This window comes from Prunus dulcis, chromosome 4 (genome assembly GCF_902201215.1).
Source record: "Prunus dulcis chromosome 4, ALMONDv2, whole genome shotgun sequence".
NCBI lineage: Eukaryota > Viridiplantae > Streptophyta > Magnoliopsida > Rosales > Rosaceae > Prunus > Prunus dulcis.
The window spans coordinates 11,729,231-11,747,112 of record NC_047653.1 but is presented as its reverse complement, the minus strand read 5'-3'; the positions used below and the strand labels follow the sequence as shown (position 1 = coordinate 11,747,112).

The 17,882-nt window shown below is 35.8% G+C and overlaps 2 protein-coding genes across 3 annotated transcripts; one reads left to right on the top strand and one right to left on the bottom strand.

Moving 5' to 3' along the window:
• Positions 1-540: 540 nt before the first annotated feature.
• Positions 541-2,356, top strand: LOC117624470 (chlorophyll a-b binding protein 3, chloroplastic). The gene is made up of 3 exons (XM_034355742.1): positions 541-868; positions 989-1,150; positions 1,722-2,356. The coding sequence occupies exons 1-3, from the start codon at positions 731-733 to the stop codon at positions 2,229-2,231; spliced, it is 810 nt and encodes a 269-aa protein (XP_034211633.1). The 5' UTR covers positions 541-730; the 3' UTR covers positions 2,232-2,356.
• A 777-nt stretch (positions 2,357-3,133) lies between these two features.
• Positions 3,134-13,864, bottom strand: LOC117624378 (myosin-2). Of its 2 annotated transcripts, XM_034355578.1 has the most exons (23): positions 12,791-13,864; positions 12,276-12,377; positions 12,004-12,147; positions 11,768-11,918; positions 11,617-11,644; positions 11,285-11,453; positions 11,039-11,102; positions 10,890-10,903; positions 10,730-10,814; positions 9,749-9,852; positions 9,517-9,655; positions 8,808-8,926; positions 8,540-8,692; positions 8,337-8,426; positions 8,113-8,190; positions 7,634-7,792; positions 7,025-7,228; positions 6,603-6,808; positions 6,375-6,510; positions 6,048-6,156; positions 5,571-5,704; positions 4,434-4,622; positions 3,134-3,952 (listed from the first exon to the last, which is right to left on the bottom strand). In XM_034355578.1, exons 1-23 carry the CDS (start codon positions 13,187-13,189, stop codon positions 3,494-3,496), a joined length of 3,435 nt encoding a protein of 1,144 aa, XP_034211469.1. In that variant the 5' UTR covers positions 13,190-13,864; the 3' UTR covers positions 3,134-3,493. The 2 variants fall into 2 exon arrangements, with proteins under 2 accessions (XP_034211469.1, XP_034211470.1); XM_034355579.1 differs by lacking the exon at positions 3,134-3,952 and having other exon boundaries at positions 4,455-4,622; positions 5,557-5,704.
• Between the last annotated feature and the right edge of the window lie 4,018 nt (positions 13,865-17,882).

Here is a 17,882-nt window from a genome sequence, read left to right as displayed (position 1 = left end):
TGAGAATTAGATAATAAAAGTAAAAAAGAATACTCATGTTTGTGATGTTTATTCTTTTATTATCAACGAGGTTGAAGGAATTTAAACTTACAACATTTTCTAACATTAAAAAAAATGTATCACTAAATTAAAAAAAATTTCGTTAAATCACTAAATTAAGGGTGAGTTGACAGAAAATTACTCATAACGTACAAATTGCTCAAATAGAAACCTTTAAGCAGCATTACTTAACCAGAAAAAGTGTGACACTAAATTCCTTTTGCTCATTACCTCTATCTCCCTGTTCAGTTTATTTTCAAAATTGCTAAATGTGCTTCATCATGCCCCCATCAATCTGAGACATCCAGTCACAACCACCATTCATTGATCCATCAGCCACGTGGCATGGGCCCCATACAAACACTCAATCTATATGTGCCACACAGTGAAAATAATTTTCCCAACAAAACGAAGGGCTTGTTGTGAGTTGTGATGCGACGCCCCAAGATAAAATGTGGATAGAAAGATATGAGTTGGAGATGCTTAAAAATCCTTTGAAGCCTTCTCATTGGTTGATTCAAACCCTCAGAATCCCCACCATAATTTCCCCCCCCTCCATTTTCAGCCACCCATCTGTGCATAATATTGCACACAGCAGCTTCCCTTTCTACACACTTCCAAGCTGCAACACAAATCTTATTAACTTATCAGAAGACAAAGTCAACTGAATTTCCTGAAAAGCTTGAAAGTCATGGCATCTACACTAATGGCAGCAACTGCTAGCTCCAGCACTCTTCTTAGACCAACCCCATTTCTTGGCCAAACCAGAGGGCCAAGTTTCAACACTCTTAGAGATGTTGCCCCAATGGGAACTGGGAAATACACCATGGTATGCATGTTTTCCAAGTTTCCAACTATCTTTGTAATTGGTTTGAATTTGGGTTTATGAATTGGGTGGCCAAGGCTTATTTATGGGTGTCAACTTCTAACTTGTTGGTGACATGAACAGGGAAATGAGTTGTGGTATGGGCCAGACAGAGTGAAGTATTTGGGACCCTTTTCTGCTCAGACTCCTTCGTACCTCACCGGAGAATTTCCCGGTGATTACGGATGGGACACTGCAGGGTTATCAGCTGACCCAGAGGCCTTTGCTAAGAACAGGGCTCTTGAGGTAAGTTCAACAGTTCTACCATTATTTCTTACTCTCATCTTTCTTTGACAACTACCCAAATGACCCAAGTGCTTGGAAAAGATTATGAACTAATGAAACAAGAAAAGGATGTTCAACAAAAATGACTTTGAAGTCTTATTGCCTGCTCTATTTTCCAATACTGTATGAAAGTAATTTGACACTTACTTATAGCTGGCTTTGATTAGCAGCATCACAATTCATGATTGAACATGCCCCTCTATAAACCCACCCCCCCTCCCCCAAAAAATAGATACATCATCAAATTGCTTTTCTTTTTTTTTTTTTATATTAAAAAAAAAAATTCAAAACGAGTCGAACCTAAGTGGGAAATTTTCTCTTGCCAAACTATCTGACATGTTGAACAAGAATCAAAACTGTTAGATGAGCATGATGAAAAGTGAATGTGCGGTTTTGATTCACAATCTGTAAATATTTCCAAGATCTAGCAAGAGACCCTTACCTCATATATATAATTTGGATTATGTGGTGGTAGCAGCAATTCAATTTTTTTAGTGACGGTACTTTATTAATGATGTGCAACTTAATTTAGGTGATCCACGGCCGGTGGGCTATGCTTGGAGCACTAGGCTGCATCACCCCCGAGGTGCTTGAAAAATGGGTTAGAGTGGACTTCAAAGAGCCAGTGTGGTTCAAAGCCGGAGCTCAAATTTTCTCAGAAGGTGGCCTTGACTATTTAGGCAACCCCAACCTTGTCCATGCTCAGAGCATCCTAGCAGTGCTAGGATTCCAAGTCATTCTCATGGGGCTTGTTGAGGGATTTCGCATCAACGGTCTTGACGGCGTAGGAGAGGGCAACAACCTCTACCCTGGAGGGCAATACTTCGACCCTCTCGGCCTTGCCGATGACCCTGCCACATTTGCTGAGCTCAAGGTCAAGGAAATCAAGAATGGGAGACTAGCCATGTTCTCCATGTTTGGCTTCTTTGTCCAAGCCATTGTCACTGGGAAGGGTCCTCTTGAGAACCTCTTGGACCACCTTGACAACCCTGTGGCCAACAATGCATGGGTCTATGCCACCAAGTTTGTGCCTGGGTCATAAATTAATCTTCAGTCCTCTAATTGATTGATCTTGTTTGGGAGAATGTAATTGAATGGATTTTATGTAGATGTTTATATAGTTGCCGTTTTAATTTTGGTCACTTTTTAAGAAATTCACATTGCGTATCGGCTTGAGAACGTGACCTGAAATCTTGTGACATTTGCTTTTTGGAAACATAGAGCAAACTTAATCATAAATTCATGTAATTATCTCCAACATACGAATGCAACTAGTGCTCCAATGTTCGACTGAGAACCTCTGACTGCCCATTCGACTAAGAATGATATATAGGCCGAGCTGTGGAAAAAAACACTTCCCTACTCCGGTGTCATCGGCATTGCCCCCTTTTTCTTATCTCTAGATTCCCAAATGACTTTTACTTGAGGCATGCTGAACATCAAATTGGGAGGGCTAAACTATAAAAGCTAATTGTGAAAGATGAGCACCCACATTAGGTTTACTAATCTATCTGACGGTAATCCTCATTACACGCAACTATGATTCACCAGGCAACTGCATTCGTAAATTTCCATCCATTCCAACCGAAATAACCCCTTCGCATTAGAGACACGTGCTTTTACTTCATCACAAAATATGAATTGCGATGGATATCAAATTATATGAGTCAAATATCCATAACTGAAACTAAGTGATTAAAGTGGAAAATCTGACAAATTGCACAGACCAAAAGTGACTCTGTCAAAAAAAAATCAAATCAAATCAAATTTTAAAAAACAGAAAATAAACTGTTGCCGTCTCACCACGCTAAAAAGGACCTTATTACAGAATAATTATACAATTCTACATGTAATCTGTTTGTAGAAGGAAAAGAATATATATATATATATATGTGTGTGTGTGTGTGTGTTTGTGTATGGGAAAATAAAGTACTAACCACTTCATACACGAGGCAATATGAACTTTTCTCTTCCATATCTTCAGTAACAAGATCTACATGGTAGGGCGTTAAACCAGTACCGACAGGTTATACACAAATTACCTAAGCTATTTAAAGAAGAAATAGCGGCTGAAAACACATAACAATTTCCCTAACTGGCTATTCACATAATTATCCATATTTCCACCAAGTCACAAAATTTTGGTAGATATACAAATTTCTCTCCCTAAACTGCCCCACACCAAGGATTCATCAATATGTGATGCCATATGCATAAACAAGGGAGCAGCTGCTGAAGGAGAGGCCATGTACTGAGAAAATTACTTTCTCCAATCATCCTCTAAGATGCTACGATTCACCGATACTAGGATGCTCTTGAGCTTATCTTTCCCCACCATTTCCTACTACGCCTTTTTTCCTCTTCTGAATGCCAAAGTTTATGAACCTTTGTCTTTGTCTCCCGTAATCTTGCCTTGTACTCTTTCTTCCATGACTCAAATCGGTGTTTAAGTTTTCGTAGCTCTTCCTCAGGATTCATATTTACACCTGAATGCCCAGGTTTTACCTCCACTAAAGCTTTCGCATCATCATCAAAATGCTGTTTCCGCTGCTCAAATTCCTTCATCAGATTGCTGACTGCATGCAAAGTACCGTTAGTCTCACGCCCTCCTCCATTATTGGGTGTGCTTGCACCAGGAGTTCGAGATCCCATGGACAAGGCTTCTTCAGAATCACAGCGAGGTGATGAAGGAACAACTAGTCTTCCAGGTTGACCAGCAGTACTGTCAGAAGCAAGACTCTTTCGGGCTGCAGCAAGACTCGTCTGCATAAAATCATCACAGGTATGCCTCTCAGTCTCAATAACCTTTCACATATCTGCTGGTGTTCCTATCTTATTTTACTTGATAACTAATTCTCAATAACCTTACTTTACACATAATGGTCATTTGAATTTTATATTCAATAAAAGGAACCGTCCATTTTTCTCGTAGGAGACAGAATATACATATAGGGTGAATTATATGCAAGTGTGCCTCTTTGCATGTGAAGATGCATGTGTATGAGTGTGCATGCACATTGGCTGTGGTGAAGTAAATGATCCCAAAAGCTTAGGACTAAGGTGTGGACTCAACGATGCCATCAAGCTCAACTCAAGCACATAAGCCAACAATTTGTTTCTTCTAAGTAGACATAAACCTTGGCTGCCTGTTCGACTCATTTCACTTCCCTTTTAGTTCAATAAGCACACTATGTTTTGTGCATACTTTTTGAAACTGAGATTAAGCATACACAAGCAAACTTACTTGTAAAGACACCATCTGCTTTTGCCACACGTCCTGCATAGATTTCATCTTTGCATCATATTCTGACCATCTTGTCTCAAATTGTCGTAGTTGCCCCTGCAATTCAGCATTTTCCTCTTCCTTTCGCTTCAGAGTTGCTTCAGCCTGAAGCACCCGCCTTTGAAGCTCTGCCAAATCTGATGGCAAATCCTGCTCGGCAAAGATATTCCACTTTCAGTTATTCTGAGATGAAACTCAGACATATAACAGAGTAATTTCAATAATAAAACCTTCAAATGGTAATATTTACCAGGATGCATGAGTATTTATTGCAATTTCTCAGTTTTAAGTGTAAATATATCTCTGTCTCAAAAGAATATTCTTTACAGAAAGAAGATATTTGCAATACGTAAATTTTGGAGCCTTGGTGACAGTCTTCTATACAGCGTGCCGCCTTAAAATTTCATAAGCAAGGGCAATAAAGTTTGTCTAAAAATACTGTTAAAACCTTAATGGAAAAGACATTTTATTTCAAATTGAAAACTCGAGCATAAAGCTAATCCAGTGCCTTTGAAAACTCAATATTAAAATTTAATGGACGTGCTCTTGGTTATATCAGATAAAGTTAGATTTCTTATGCGGTTCTGTACAATTATTGAATAGATTTTTAGACAACCAAGTTAAAAGGGGTTAAGATCTTCACATAAGGAGAACCCTCCAATTCCAAATACCCCAGTGAAAAATTTCAAAGTGAAGTAAGTGGTTGAAACAAAAAACCCTTGGAAAAAAAAAAAAGGGAGAGAATGAAACCAAGGGCACAACAAAAGAACCATTGAGAATAGAACTAGATTGAAGAGTTCCATTGGCTAGCCTCATGGATTGTTAAGCCTATCCCATGGAACTCTTGAAGATCTCCAAATAAGGAAAATCTACAATTTCAAACACCCAAGCAAGAAGTTTTGAAGCGAAAAAAGTGGTTGAAGAAAAAAAACAGAAAGAAAAGAAGAAAAGGAAACCAAGTCTCAATACAAGAAAACCATTGAAAATAGGAATTAAAGAGCTCCATTGGATAGGCTCATGGAACAGAGATTAGTAATGAGGCAAACAGAAGAGCCGTATACTCTAGCAAGTAGAAAGTAATTACTTTATCGGGAGTACCTTCACTTCTGAATTCTTCCTGCCAGCCTTTTGTTTAAATTTCGCATTCTCAGGATGTAACTTCTTCGAGTTTTGCGGGTCATCAAGAGTTTCACGAGCACCAGCTCTCCTTCCAGCTTTTTCACCAAGAACATCTGCATCTTAAAAGTAACTTCCATTAAAACTAAAATGTACTAAATAGAGATTGTTCCTCAATATAAATTAATCAGACAAAAAATGGAGTTTAAGCCACAAATTCAAGTGTGTAAGACTTCACAACATAAAAGACAATGCAAGGCTCCTGAAGAGAGTGCAAAATTAGTATTCAACCAGGGTTTTGTTTTTCAAAAGAAATATCCAATTGTACTCGATAGTGCTACAATGTATGATCATAAACCAGTTAAGCATCCTAACCAAATGGAACTAGAAAAATAGTAAGCATTACTTGATTGTAACGTTGTGGTTTATTCCGTAATAAAACCAGTTCAGTATCCTAACCTTCCTTAAGTTGATGGAAATGGTCACGAGCCTGATTACCACGGAAGTATTTTTGAATACCAATTATTCCTTGCAGAACTTGCTTTCTCTTATCCTCCAATAAAGCAATCTGTGAACAACCAGACTCAACAGCATTAGGAAAACCATCAGACGAAATAAACTTAAATAAACCAGAAAGAGATGTATTAAGTCACTGCTATAAAACTCTTTGGAAAAAAAGGGGGCAAATACAGGCTTTCATAAAACAGAAGTCAACAAGAGAAAACTTATCATGAGCTAAGTGGGTAGAAATGAAGAGAAAAACTGAAAACTATTACAGGAGCTTACCTGCCCTGTTCGAAGATACACTTTTGTATAGCCAATTTGATACATTTCAGGAAGGACATTGAATTGTTTTAGAACAGCAATGGATACACTTAATGGATCCTGAGGTATGCCAGCCCCCAAAAGTAGAAAACCGTACCTAAAATGAACAAACACAAGAAAAGATAACTCAGCAGTTGTGAAAACCAAAAACAACTAAAAATCATAAACTAGGGTTCACTTTATACAAACCTTCCTGCAAACTCTTGATGTGTCATTCTAGTAGGATATCCAGATCGTGTTATCCTGACAACCTCCAAAATTCCACAACACCTAAGTTGTTGTAAAACAAGGTCTACTTCGTACACACTGGGAAGCTGCTTACTGTTTGGCTTTATGCAGCAAATGAAGTGAGGTCTGCTGCCCTCCAAATGGTGCATTAGTTTAAATAATTGACCCTACAAGAATGCATGATAATTTTTAAATGTTGAAAAACTCAATCGGCTATGCCTCAGAATACCAATTTCAAAGAAAATTTGAAAATTAAAGGTGAACAAATAAGATCATCCAAAATCATCTCGTAAGTCACATCTTAATCAGATTAAATTCATAATTTTGGCATCTGATCTAGACATACAAGAGCTACTCGCTCAAAGTTGTGCAAGCATGTGTACCTTGAACTTAATACCAGTGCTTGGTTTTGGAGGATCCAATGAATTTATCTGGCACGAAGTATTTTCAGGTTTCTGGAACTGCTTAACCACTTTGGAGGCAAACAACTGCAGAAGTTGGCAACTGCATGATGATAGGAGTTGGATGGAAACTGAGGGCAAAGGATCTCTGTTCTTTTCGAGGAAGCCACTTGTGTCATATAGAACCTTTAAAAAAACTCAAAATGTTAATGAAATTATAACACATAATGAAAATCATAACCATCTGTATAAATGTAAAGGTCCTCAAACTTGCATAAATCTATACAGGCCTCTGAAAACATTGAGTTTTTCTGTAAATAGCATGCTATGCTATTTCTACCCCACTGTGGGATGACGAAAAGAGATATCTGCACTAATGAATTCAAAAACGTTGTCAAGGTGCCCCTGAGGCACATCTTGAGGCAGTGCAGCAGAGAAATGCAGGCGGTTTTTTTTCCAAAGCTCTAAGGCCAAACATGACAATACCAAAATGAGTAGAATAATTCATTAAGTTGGCTTGTATGTATCTAATAGTAAAAGTTAAGTCATCATAAAACCAAAGTTTGTGAACATGCTCAAGCAAAAACTAACCTCTCCAGCATGATGACGAATACTGAAAGCTCTGCCTCTTTCTGCTTTAAAGCAAGAATTAGCATTCAAGTGTTGCTTAAATTTATCAGCAAGAGTCAAATCATTTGCCTTGGAGAAGTTTGACTCCACGTCCAACAAAGATAGTAGCCCTAAAGGTCTCTGCACACAACACAGAAAAGAGTGGCATTAACTATAAAGGCAAATACTTTGGTAATTTGATGAGAAACAAATAAAGAGAGGAGAAGATTAATAGCACCAAACTCAGACAAATTACTTTTATAGCTATCATGCAATGTAAAATTCTTCCATGATATAGTAAAGCATTTAAATTAAGGTAAACTAAATTTGTAAAGAACACCCATACTCTAATTGTCACAAATTTTACAAGTAGAAGTGTACTACAGTGGAGAAGAATCTAATTAACTCCTGATTGAAAATTAGCAAGTCAATGATGTAGAAGGCTTTAATCAATGAAATACCTTCTCAAAGAGATTCAAGCACTCTTGGTTGTCTTCAAAATCCACTTTAGTCCAATCAATCCCATCCAGTTCATACTCCTGCAATAGAAGGAATAAACAGTCACATTACTATTCATGCATTTAATCATAACATCTAATTTGACAATATCATTTTAATGAAGATTCTTTATAAGCTGCTTTGACACCAAGCGATCCTAAAGCTACATTACATTTGAGATGCTCACCTCCTGCTCAAGCTTAAATAAATGCCGGTTGAAATGTTGTTGCAGCCTCTCATTTGCATAATTAATGCACATTTGTTCAAAGCTGTTCTTCTGAAAATAAAAATAAAAATAAAAAAATAAAAAAATAAAAAAGGCATTATGATCATTACTGAATATACAGATCTTATCAAAAATATCACCAAAAATGAAATAAATGTCTATACCTGAAATGACTCAAACCCGTAAATATCAAGTATACTGATGGATCTCCCAGAACGGCATTTTCCCACTGCAAGTGACTTGTTAATTTGTTCTACAAGCCAGTCAAACAAACTCGCATAGATAAATTTTGCCCATGCATCCCTTGCATCAATTGCCTGAATAAATAGAGAGGCGAAAAAAAACCTTCAACTTACGTTTAAAAAGTGCATTTAAAAGATGTCAGCCAGGACTCGAGGATGAAGAGATAAATTGTTGCACAACTTAACAAACCTGTTGCAATGTCAATCTTTTGTCAATACTAGCATTGGCACCATGGATTTCATGGATGGATAAAGCTAGTATCAGATCCTGGGAACTACAACCCATCAGCATGGCAGCATTGGTTAAAGCTGCCAAAGGGAAATATGAAGAGAAGTTACTTATATGTAGACAACTATTCACATCCTCAAGTGTAAGTTTGAAAATAATATATGTTTGACTTCACAGAACAAACACACACTAAGACAGAAGATAGTTATTTCAAGGAACGAAAAATGGATCTTAACAGCAAAGCTTCTGACAACAATGGGAAAGAAGCAAATTTGAAGGTCTGTTTAAATAAAGAAGTTAAAATGCAGTGCTTCCAAATCCCATTATCTGTAAACTGTAGTTTGGATAACCACATTTAGATTAACTGAAAGAAGCTACCATCAAATCAACCATTAACGCAAAGCCCCATGGCTTAAGACTTCCATTGACACATCAAACCTATTACTTCCACATTTATGTGCCCAACATTCTAGCACTATTTGACACTATCATTATGCAGTAATAGACCTCAAAATGTCATTATAGTGATCCAGTTTAATACCAAAGTAAAAAACCTTGGTTGTTACAACTTTCACCAAAAATTCAAGGCTGGCAATGCAACTGCCTTAGAACCAGCATCAGGTGCAAAATACCTATGGAAAGATCACCAAGGGAATCACATATATCTTACCTTCATCAGCAAACACTTCCACATGATTTTCATTCTCAGTTGCTTGAAATGATATGTTTCCCAGCCATAATACTGCAGCCAGCATGGAAAAAACATGTTCTTGATCTTTCTTAGAAACTCGAACAATGTCTAGTGCTTCCTGGGAAAATGCAAAAACAATAAAATAAGGGCAAAAGTGATAAGGTACGTTGACTGAATAAATGGTAATGGTAACAACTATCACTTTAGTTACCATGAGCATACGAAACTTCTCTGCATCATCTACACCATCAATTGCCAAGCAATTACTCTGATTAAGATACTTGTACTCACTAGCCCTTTTAAGTTTTAGCTTCTCTGCAACCAAAAACATAGAATGATTCCCAGAAAATGTGAATCAAACTGACATGTATAGACAAAGTTCACAGTAGAATAGACAGAATACTGTTGAAGGTTCTAATTTATTAGAAAACAAAAATGGAAATGGTTGTCATAAAACTTGTATAGTATATGACCCCTTTTGAAAGGTTTCCATGCCAGCTTTTGAAACATAAGCGAGGGCCATTATCAATCACTGATCACTGCTAAACTACTGTATAAACCAAGTTCTAAAAAACAATCAAGAAGACTGGAACAAGTCAACTCAATACCTCTAATACGTGGCTCAATTGCCCGAGGGCGAGGGGACAAATTTACTTGTACCAAAAGTAAGCTCTACTGGTTCAGGTCTAGCTAATTTGTCAAATCACATAAAACTTTCACCCTAGGGGACATACTGACTTGTCCCAAAAATGAAATAATGTCTATTGGTTCAGGTCTAGCTAATTTGTCTAATCACGTATAACTTCTGTAGTCTAACTTCCTGTAATATTTGATGAGGAAAATTAGTGATTCTAGTGGGTCCAAAACATTAGGTTACATGCCAACAACCACACAGAAAGGGGTTTTTTTTTTTTTTCGTTTCTTTCTTATAAAAAGAATTGAACCTAAGATCTACTCTTCACTTGATCTCACTTCATGTACTTATGCTAAGGCAACAAAATTACCAGCAATATAGACTCCCAAACTAATGATGTGACAATTTCCTAATCACAAGAAGTCTAAGGATCCAATGAAAAGCACATGAATTTAGAAAAAGGTTCAGAGGTTTGGCTGAGGTCTGCTATTTTGCCACAACGCACCCATATGGTGAAAAACACAACAAGAATTGATGATTAGAAAATAACTTCCCTACCTTTAAGCATTGATGGAGCGCCAGCACAGAGTTGATAAAAGATATGGTACGACCTCTCACCATCTTCCAATCGAGCGACTCTTGACTGCTCAAAGGAGACATTATAATTTCAGATAAGGCACATTGAGATGACTTAAGTTCATATGGAGCAACTAATTACCTTATCCAAAAAAACTGTTCACAATCATTAAAGGCGCATTGGTGATGACATGTACATGCGTTGGTAAAAACAAGTCAGTTACTATGATTGAATTTATAGTCACGTAATAGTATACGGAAACATCAATTTATTCAATTTAAACAGCTTACATGTTTCGATTTCGGCACCACATATTTTTCCCAGTGTGCTAAAATGAATTTCAATCAACTTCCCCTGCAGCAAATTAGAAATAATGTTACCGAAACTGCATATCCTTCAGACCTCATTTATGAAATGGGAGAAAAGAGACCAGCTACCATTGAGAAAATAAATGACTAACTCCAAACAATAAAGTTCAATAACAAGAAAAACGTAGGACCACTGCCTGGAAACACGAAAGAAAGAAAGGAACTCACAAATCGGCTAGCATTGTCATTTCTGGATGTTTTTGCATTTCCAAAAGCCTCCAGTATACAGCTGGTCTGAAGGATTGCACGCTCTATGCCACAACTTCCACCACCAAGAGCAGCCAAGTATTGCATTGCAATTTTTGCTGTCTCAGTTTTCCCAGCTCCACTTTCCCCACTGTAAGAGAAAATTTAATGACTCTTTACTTAAGACTACATTGTGATTTTAATCGAACTATAATAATGATCTTTATGATCTCATACAGGATAACATTGTACTCAAACCATAACCACAAACAAGCTTCTATTAAAAGAAAAACTAGAACTGAAAAGACTCTAACCTTATGATTATGGACTGATTTACATCATCTGCAAAATATTACAGCCAGGAAAAGGGTAAACACCAGTTACAGACACAAGTTAAACAATGCCACCAGAAAAGGAAATTTTCAACACAATGGAACATATATAAATAAAATTTGTCATGCACACCTCTTATCATCTCATTATAAGCACTATCTGCTATGGCATAAACATGAGGTTTGTCTGCTAGTTTCTGCCTGTAAGCTGTGACAAAATCATCTCCATAAATTTGGACATCTTTGAAAGGATTGATTGCAATCAAAACTGGCCCTGCTTTGCTCTACAGAAAGAAAACACGAGAACTGTAAAAGGAGAGACATAAATCTGACTGGAAAGCACAAGCAACAAGAAAATGTGATACTTACATAAATCACGTCCTGAGAATATCTACTTTGAAGATTGTAAAGAACGGAAGGCTCATTCAAATAACTAAGCTGCATAAGATCATCCACGCCTTCCAGAACATCTGGGTTTGCAGGTAGGAGCTCAACTCTGCACACCTTGATTACCTACAGTAACAGAACAAGGGCATACACAACAGTTGTAAAATAAAAAATAAAAAAGTGCCAACAGTTTTACAAGAAGCTTATAAAAGTCAATACGGATTTGGGGTGAGGCCAAAAACTGATGAACTTACATTTCCATCAGAAAGTGAAACAATTGCCTCATCCCCTGAAGTTGACTGTATTATTCCTAACTCCCACAGCCCACTGCGTAGCCGACACCAAACATGAAGTTTCTGAAACAAAATACATGCAACATAAATTCACGTGTCGCAAATAAAATTCCTAAGTTTAAAGAACAAACTTACAAAACTTCCACAGATCATATCATACAAAAATTATATTTTCTTAGGGACGAATAAATTGAATGCAGATTTAAAGCGTCAAATGGATCATACAGTTGGTCGGGAACCTTAGACCTCCGATATTACAGTATAGATGTTCATCATAACTAAAATTCAAATTCTCGTGAATCATCGCAATCAACTAAGACAAAACTAAATAGCTTCAAGACCCAAAACATATCTAAGAGTAATGAAACATATCTAACACTGGAAAATTCAGTCAAGACACAAAGGTAATATCTAAGAGTAAAGAAACATAAAAACAAAACTAGATCAGTGAATGTACTGTCACCCTCCAAAATTACCTTATTGATGAAATAACCAATGTTGTCATCCCAATCCGACTTTCCAATCTTCTCTGGCCGAATTTGACACTCCTCCGGTGCTCCATCGTACGGAGACTCAACATTCTGATCTTTATCCATCCTCTTGACACCAAAATGACCTGCCTTGAACCCTGAATCTCTCTCTTTCCTCTTGTTCAGACTAGACAAACACTCTGGCGACCCCTCTGCGTCTTCGACCTTGAAGTTGTTGGGCAAAGACCGGCGCGCTGACGGCAGCCGAGCCTTGGAAGTGGGCCGAGCTGGCAATGCCGGGGGCAATTCCTTCGGCTTCTCGCCCTCATCTCTTCGCCGAAGCGAATCCAACATTTCCTCTAACGAGCTCCTCGCTATCAGCGACGGAGACGCCGATACCATCATTTTCACAACAAAAAGCTAGGGATTCAGTCTATGCAGACCCACCCTCTCCCCCAAATTCACCGAAATTCACACCTCAAATTCTCAATTCAACCTCTCAGACTTGTACTCCGAGCCAATTCAAAACCAGCATTGCATTGCGAAAAACAAAAGACAAAGAACCCAAAAACCCTAAGATCGAAGTGTCCGAAAATCCCGGTCCAATTCTTCAAAATCTATCATGAAACTGAAAGGTCAAAACCCAAAAACAAACGAAAGCGAAAGCTGAATTGGGATTCGTACGGACGGCGAGCTAAGGATATGAAATGCGCTCTCTTTTTCTTGTTACTTGGAAAAGCAAATCGAGAAGGAAAAAAAAAACCAACTCCCAAAACTGGGTTTGCTAAATCGAGGGGTTTACGATTGGGGATTCTGATACTGAAAGCGTGAGTTACGAGGTTTTGGTAGAGATATGATGGAGAAGAAGGAGGAGGAGGAGGAGTATAAATTGGAGGTTACGTTTGTTGAGGAAACAAACCTCTTTTCGAAAAAGAGAAGGTAGGGAGAGAGAGGAAGACGATGAATTGGAAAATAAAGAAGGAAACGAAAAGCTGTTCTTGTATGTTTTCTGAAACAGAAGAAGGCTGTTTCGGTTGAGTTTGTTTTTTCATTTCTCTGTTTTCAAAAGCACAAATTGGAACCACCTGGAGTTGGAGCGTGGGAAGATATATAAAATAATATATAAATAGATAAATAATAATAATATATATATATATATGAATATAATTTATGATAAATATATTTGTTGACATGTTGTTGCTTTAAAGCATTGTTTTCTTTTCTTTTTTTTCTTTTTTCTCTTGCTTGAATTTAAATTTTTTTCTGTTTTCAGAGAGCCGTTTGGATCCGATAAGGATAAAAAAATATATATATTAAACAAATGCAACTTTTGAAAAAAATGGGGCCTACTAACCTTTTAGGTGTGACGCGCTACAGTATAGTTGTTAATTAACGGGGTTTTGAATTTGGACGGGGATTTTCAGGAAATTACAATAATAGCATCCTATATTTGGATTGGTCAGTTCTTTTTCGTTACCTAAATTCTTTTGGATTGGGAGTGGTCAATTTTCTATTCACGCACGATTTGCTTATCACCCCCAACAAACTTGAAAATGTCAATATTACCATTTATTCATTTAAATTTCTATATTTTATAAATACTTCCTTACAATGGTTGACCCCTTTTTTTCTATTTTTTATATTTATTTAGAAGTTTTAAGGAAAAAATTAATAGGTATTTAGGTAAAATTAGAAATTTCTAGATTTTTTTTCTTTTTTTGAGAAACTGAGTAACTTCATCAAAAGAAAATACATCGGTTACTAAGGAGATAGACATTTCTTAAAACGGTATGTTATAAGTAAGCTCATTGTAAATCGAAGCATTTATTTGGATTCTTAGGTTAAATTCCTTATGTAACCTTTTAGCCTTCTGGAGTTATTACCAAACATCAAATTTAAATTTGATGGCGGATATGGCAATTTGACATCTTATACAGCTTTAGAGTCCACTCGATATGTCAAATTAAATTACTATTTTATTTCATTTTAGTGTTGATTTATCTTTAATTAAAAAGAAAAGAGAAAAAATAATAAAATATTCATTTGACATCTTACTTTTGGGATGTCAAAAATAACATCTCAACCTCCAGCCTTCATTCTACATCAGCTTTGACACATCGATTGGAGTGATATGATATGTTATTTCTAGCCGTTAAATGTTTATGTGGCACTTTTGACACATCAGTTGAAGATGCTCTTCGGAATTTTGGAAATTTGGATTAACCTTTTTATACAATTTCTTTAGGGAGCTAATTATAATTTGAGGTGAAAGACATATTAGGGTAAAGAAGTAGGTGAAATACTATTTTGCACATGTATTAGGTGAATGACTCAAAACCCTAAGTATAATATTAATACACTGCCATTTTGTTTTTTAATAAACAAATGTACTCTCAATTTCTTTTTGGGTAAAATAGACAGTCAACATACTCAAATCAGGACATTTTCAAATCTAATTGGACCACACTTCACAAACTTTAGCAAATAATTCAAATATAGATATATATATATATATATATAAACTAAAATAATGGTGGACCAGATAGCAAAACTTCATTCTGGTCCCCCAACAATAATAAGCATAATGCATATCCTTTCCTTTAAGTATGAGCCATCAAATTACTCTTTCCATTTTCAAACAAAAAAAAAGTACTCTTTGCATTATTAGACAATGGACAAGATGAAAATATATTTGTTACTTAATCCATTGTTTGTAAATCACTTCCAAAGTAACTGAAGTAATCTTTCACTTGAATAAATACCGAAACAAGCAAAAGGTTCATATTTTGGTTCACATATCAAAATCAGAGCTAACTTTTTTTAGCTAAAGTAACGGAAGAAATCTTTTAATTTAAGTAGTACCAAAACAAGCAGAAAATTCCATCTTAATTCATAGATCACATCACTGTTAATAATTTAATTTTCTTTTATCGTTCAATATTTATCGTAAAGAAGTTTGTAATTTAAGTGGTTAAAAATATTTATCCAGGTGCCTGAATTCTAAGTTTAATTTCCTTTTTGTCTAAATATCGCTTGTGTCCCTTAGCTTTTATCGTTATTTGGAAAAAGAAAAAAGCTAACCAACCATCATAAAAATCCAAAAGGACTGCTATCTAGTGAATTTAGATTCTGTATTTAAAGTTTTCACATGAAAGAATAAGATGAGTGATTATCCACAAAAGGGTAGATGAGTAATTTGAAGGTAGCAAGTCAGACATGAATGAATTCATAATTTAAATGGAGGAGAAGAGAACTAATCATAACGGTAACGTGGCCCGCGCTAATTAGGGCAGAAAGCGGCAAAAGGAAACTGATAAAAGTCAATAAATAAACAAGTTGCAACAACTGTCCGTGGCCCAACAAACAAACTCCACCTTACCCCTCGGGGATTTTGGAACTTAATGCTCGTTGCTTTCCCTTTTTAAATTGCCAAATCCTTTTCCTATATCATGTTGTTGCTACATCAATCTAATTTGTGACCCCATTTGGTTGAATTCAGAGTCTTGCTATTAGTTTGAATTGTGAGAGTCTTGGTATTAGGTTGAAGGGCTACAACTAATCTAACGTTTTAATTCCTTTTTCAACCAATTATGAAGAGTGTAGAGTCGAATTTAAGACATTTTTCAATATTTTTTTTAAAATAAATTATTATATAAGAGTTAGTTGATAATGATGTAATAACCTCGGCAAAAACAAAAACATTTGAAACGAATCCTGAAAACTCAGGTGTTTGATGTATACATTTGTCCCGAGAGTTTTCTTAACAAAAAATTAAGACATTTGATGTATACATTTTTATCCGCATGTTTATATATCTGTATCTTTCTATGTTAGTGTCATTGGTTAATAGAAAAACTATTGATTCTCATAAATAATATAGTAATTCAATACTAAACTATCACAAAATTGTTTATAATAATATAAAAAAAAACTATCATAAAATTGGAATGCTTTTTTTTTTTTTTCAATTTTATTGTGCTAGTGTATTTATTTTATTAATGTATATATAATGCCGATATTATTGACACTCTAGAAATGTCAGTATATGCACTCCCATATACAATTCTCTTCTTTGTTTTATTTATAAGGAATAAAGATATGAAATTTTTTTCGAGTGCCAATAACATGTATGTTAAATTTACAATAATGGAAATCTAATCGTATAAAGTTGACAGTCATAGATCATGCTTCCCACAATCATGCAGATAAGTGGTTTTTGCAAAACCCAATTGATTATAGAAGACTCATGACTGTGTCTCTCTCTCTCTTCAAGCGAGGCCAAATAGCCATTATCTTGCTGGAGGAAACACAACAAACGCCACCACGTCCACGTTCATTACTTTCAAATTTCATGCATGTTTCCTTTTTATTGCCTCAAGACTTACACGATACAAAAAAAGAAAGAAAGAAAAAGAAGAAGAATAGTTCTCGTATATACTTAAAAGGGTTTGGATATACATTCAAATAAAAATCAAGAATTGTAATAGTTTTGGATAGACATTAGACAGCATGATAATAGAATATTTTCCTATATTAGGAAATATTATAATTAAAATAGTTTAATTATCTAACCGTGACTAAATAAATAGATAGACACACTATTTTTAATAAACAAGAAAATGTTCACGACATAAGGCTAAACGATCTTTGATTTCCATGAAATTTAACATGGATGATCTTTGTATACAGACCTAAAAATTAAACGATTATGGTTATAAAATTGTATTGTGAAGTAAATTCAAATGAGTATCTTTCTTTTGCACAGACAATTCGGCATAACGGCATATGCATATCGGCTTTTTATGGCGAATGGCATCTCTAATTTTATCTGCAAAGCTGAAGACAGAGAGGAAAAAAGAGTAGTAGGAGGGGTGGTAGTTCCAAAAATCTCGAAATCCTAATTTGGTTTAGCATGAGCCTCGTGATAGATTAAGCCATGATGCATGTAAAGTGCTAAGTTTGATTGACCTCTGGACCAACAACAACTCATACAAATTAATTATAATTAACAAAATCCCAAAGATAAAATAAAACCTGCCACTTGCTTAATTTGATGATAGTGTTTCCCAAAGGGAACCAATGGCATTGCTCCCAAAAG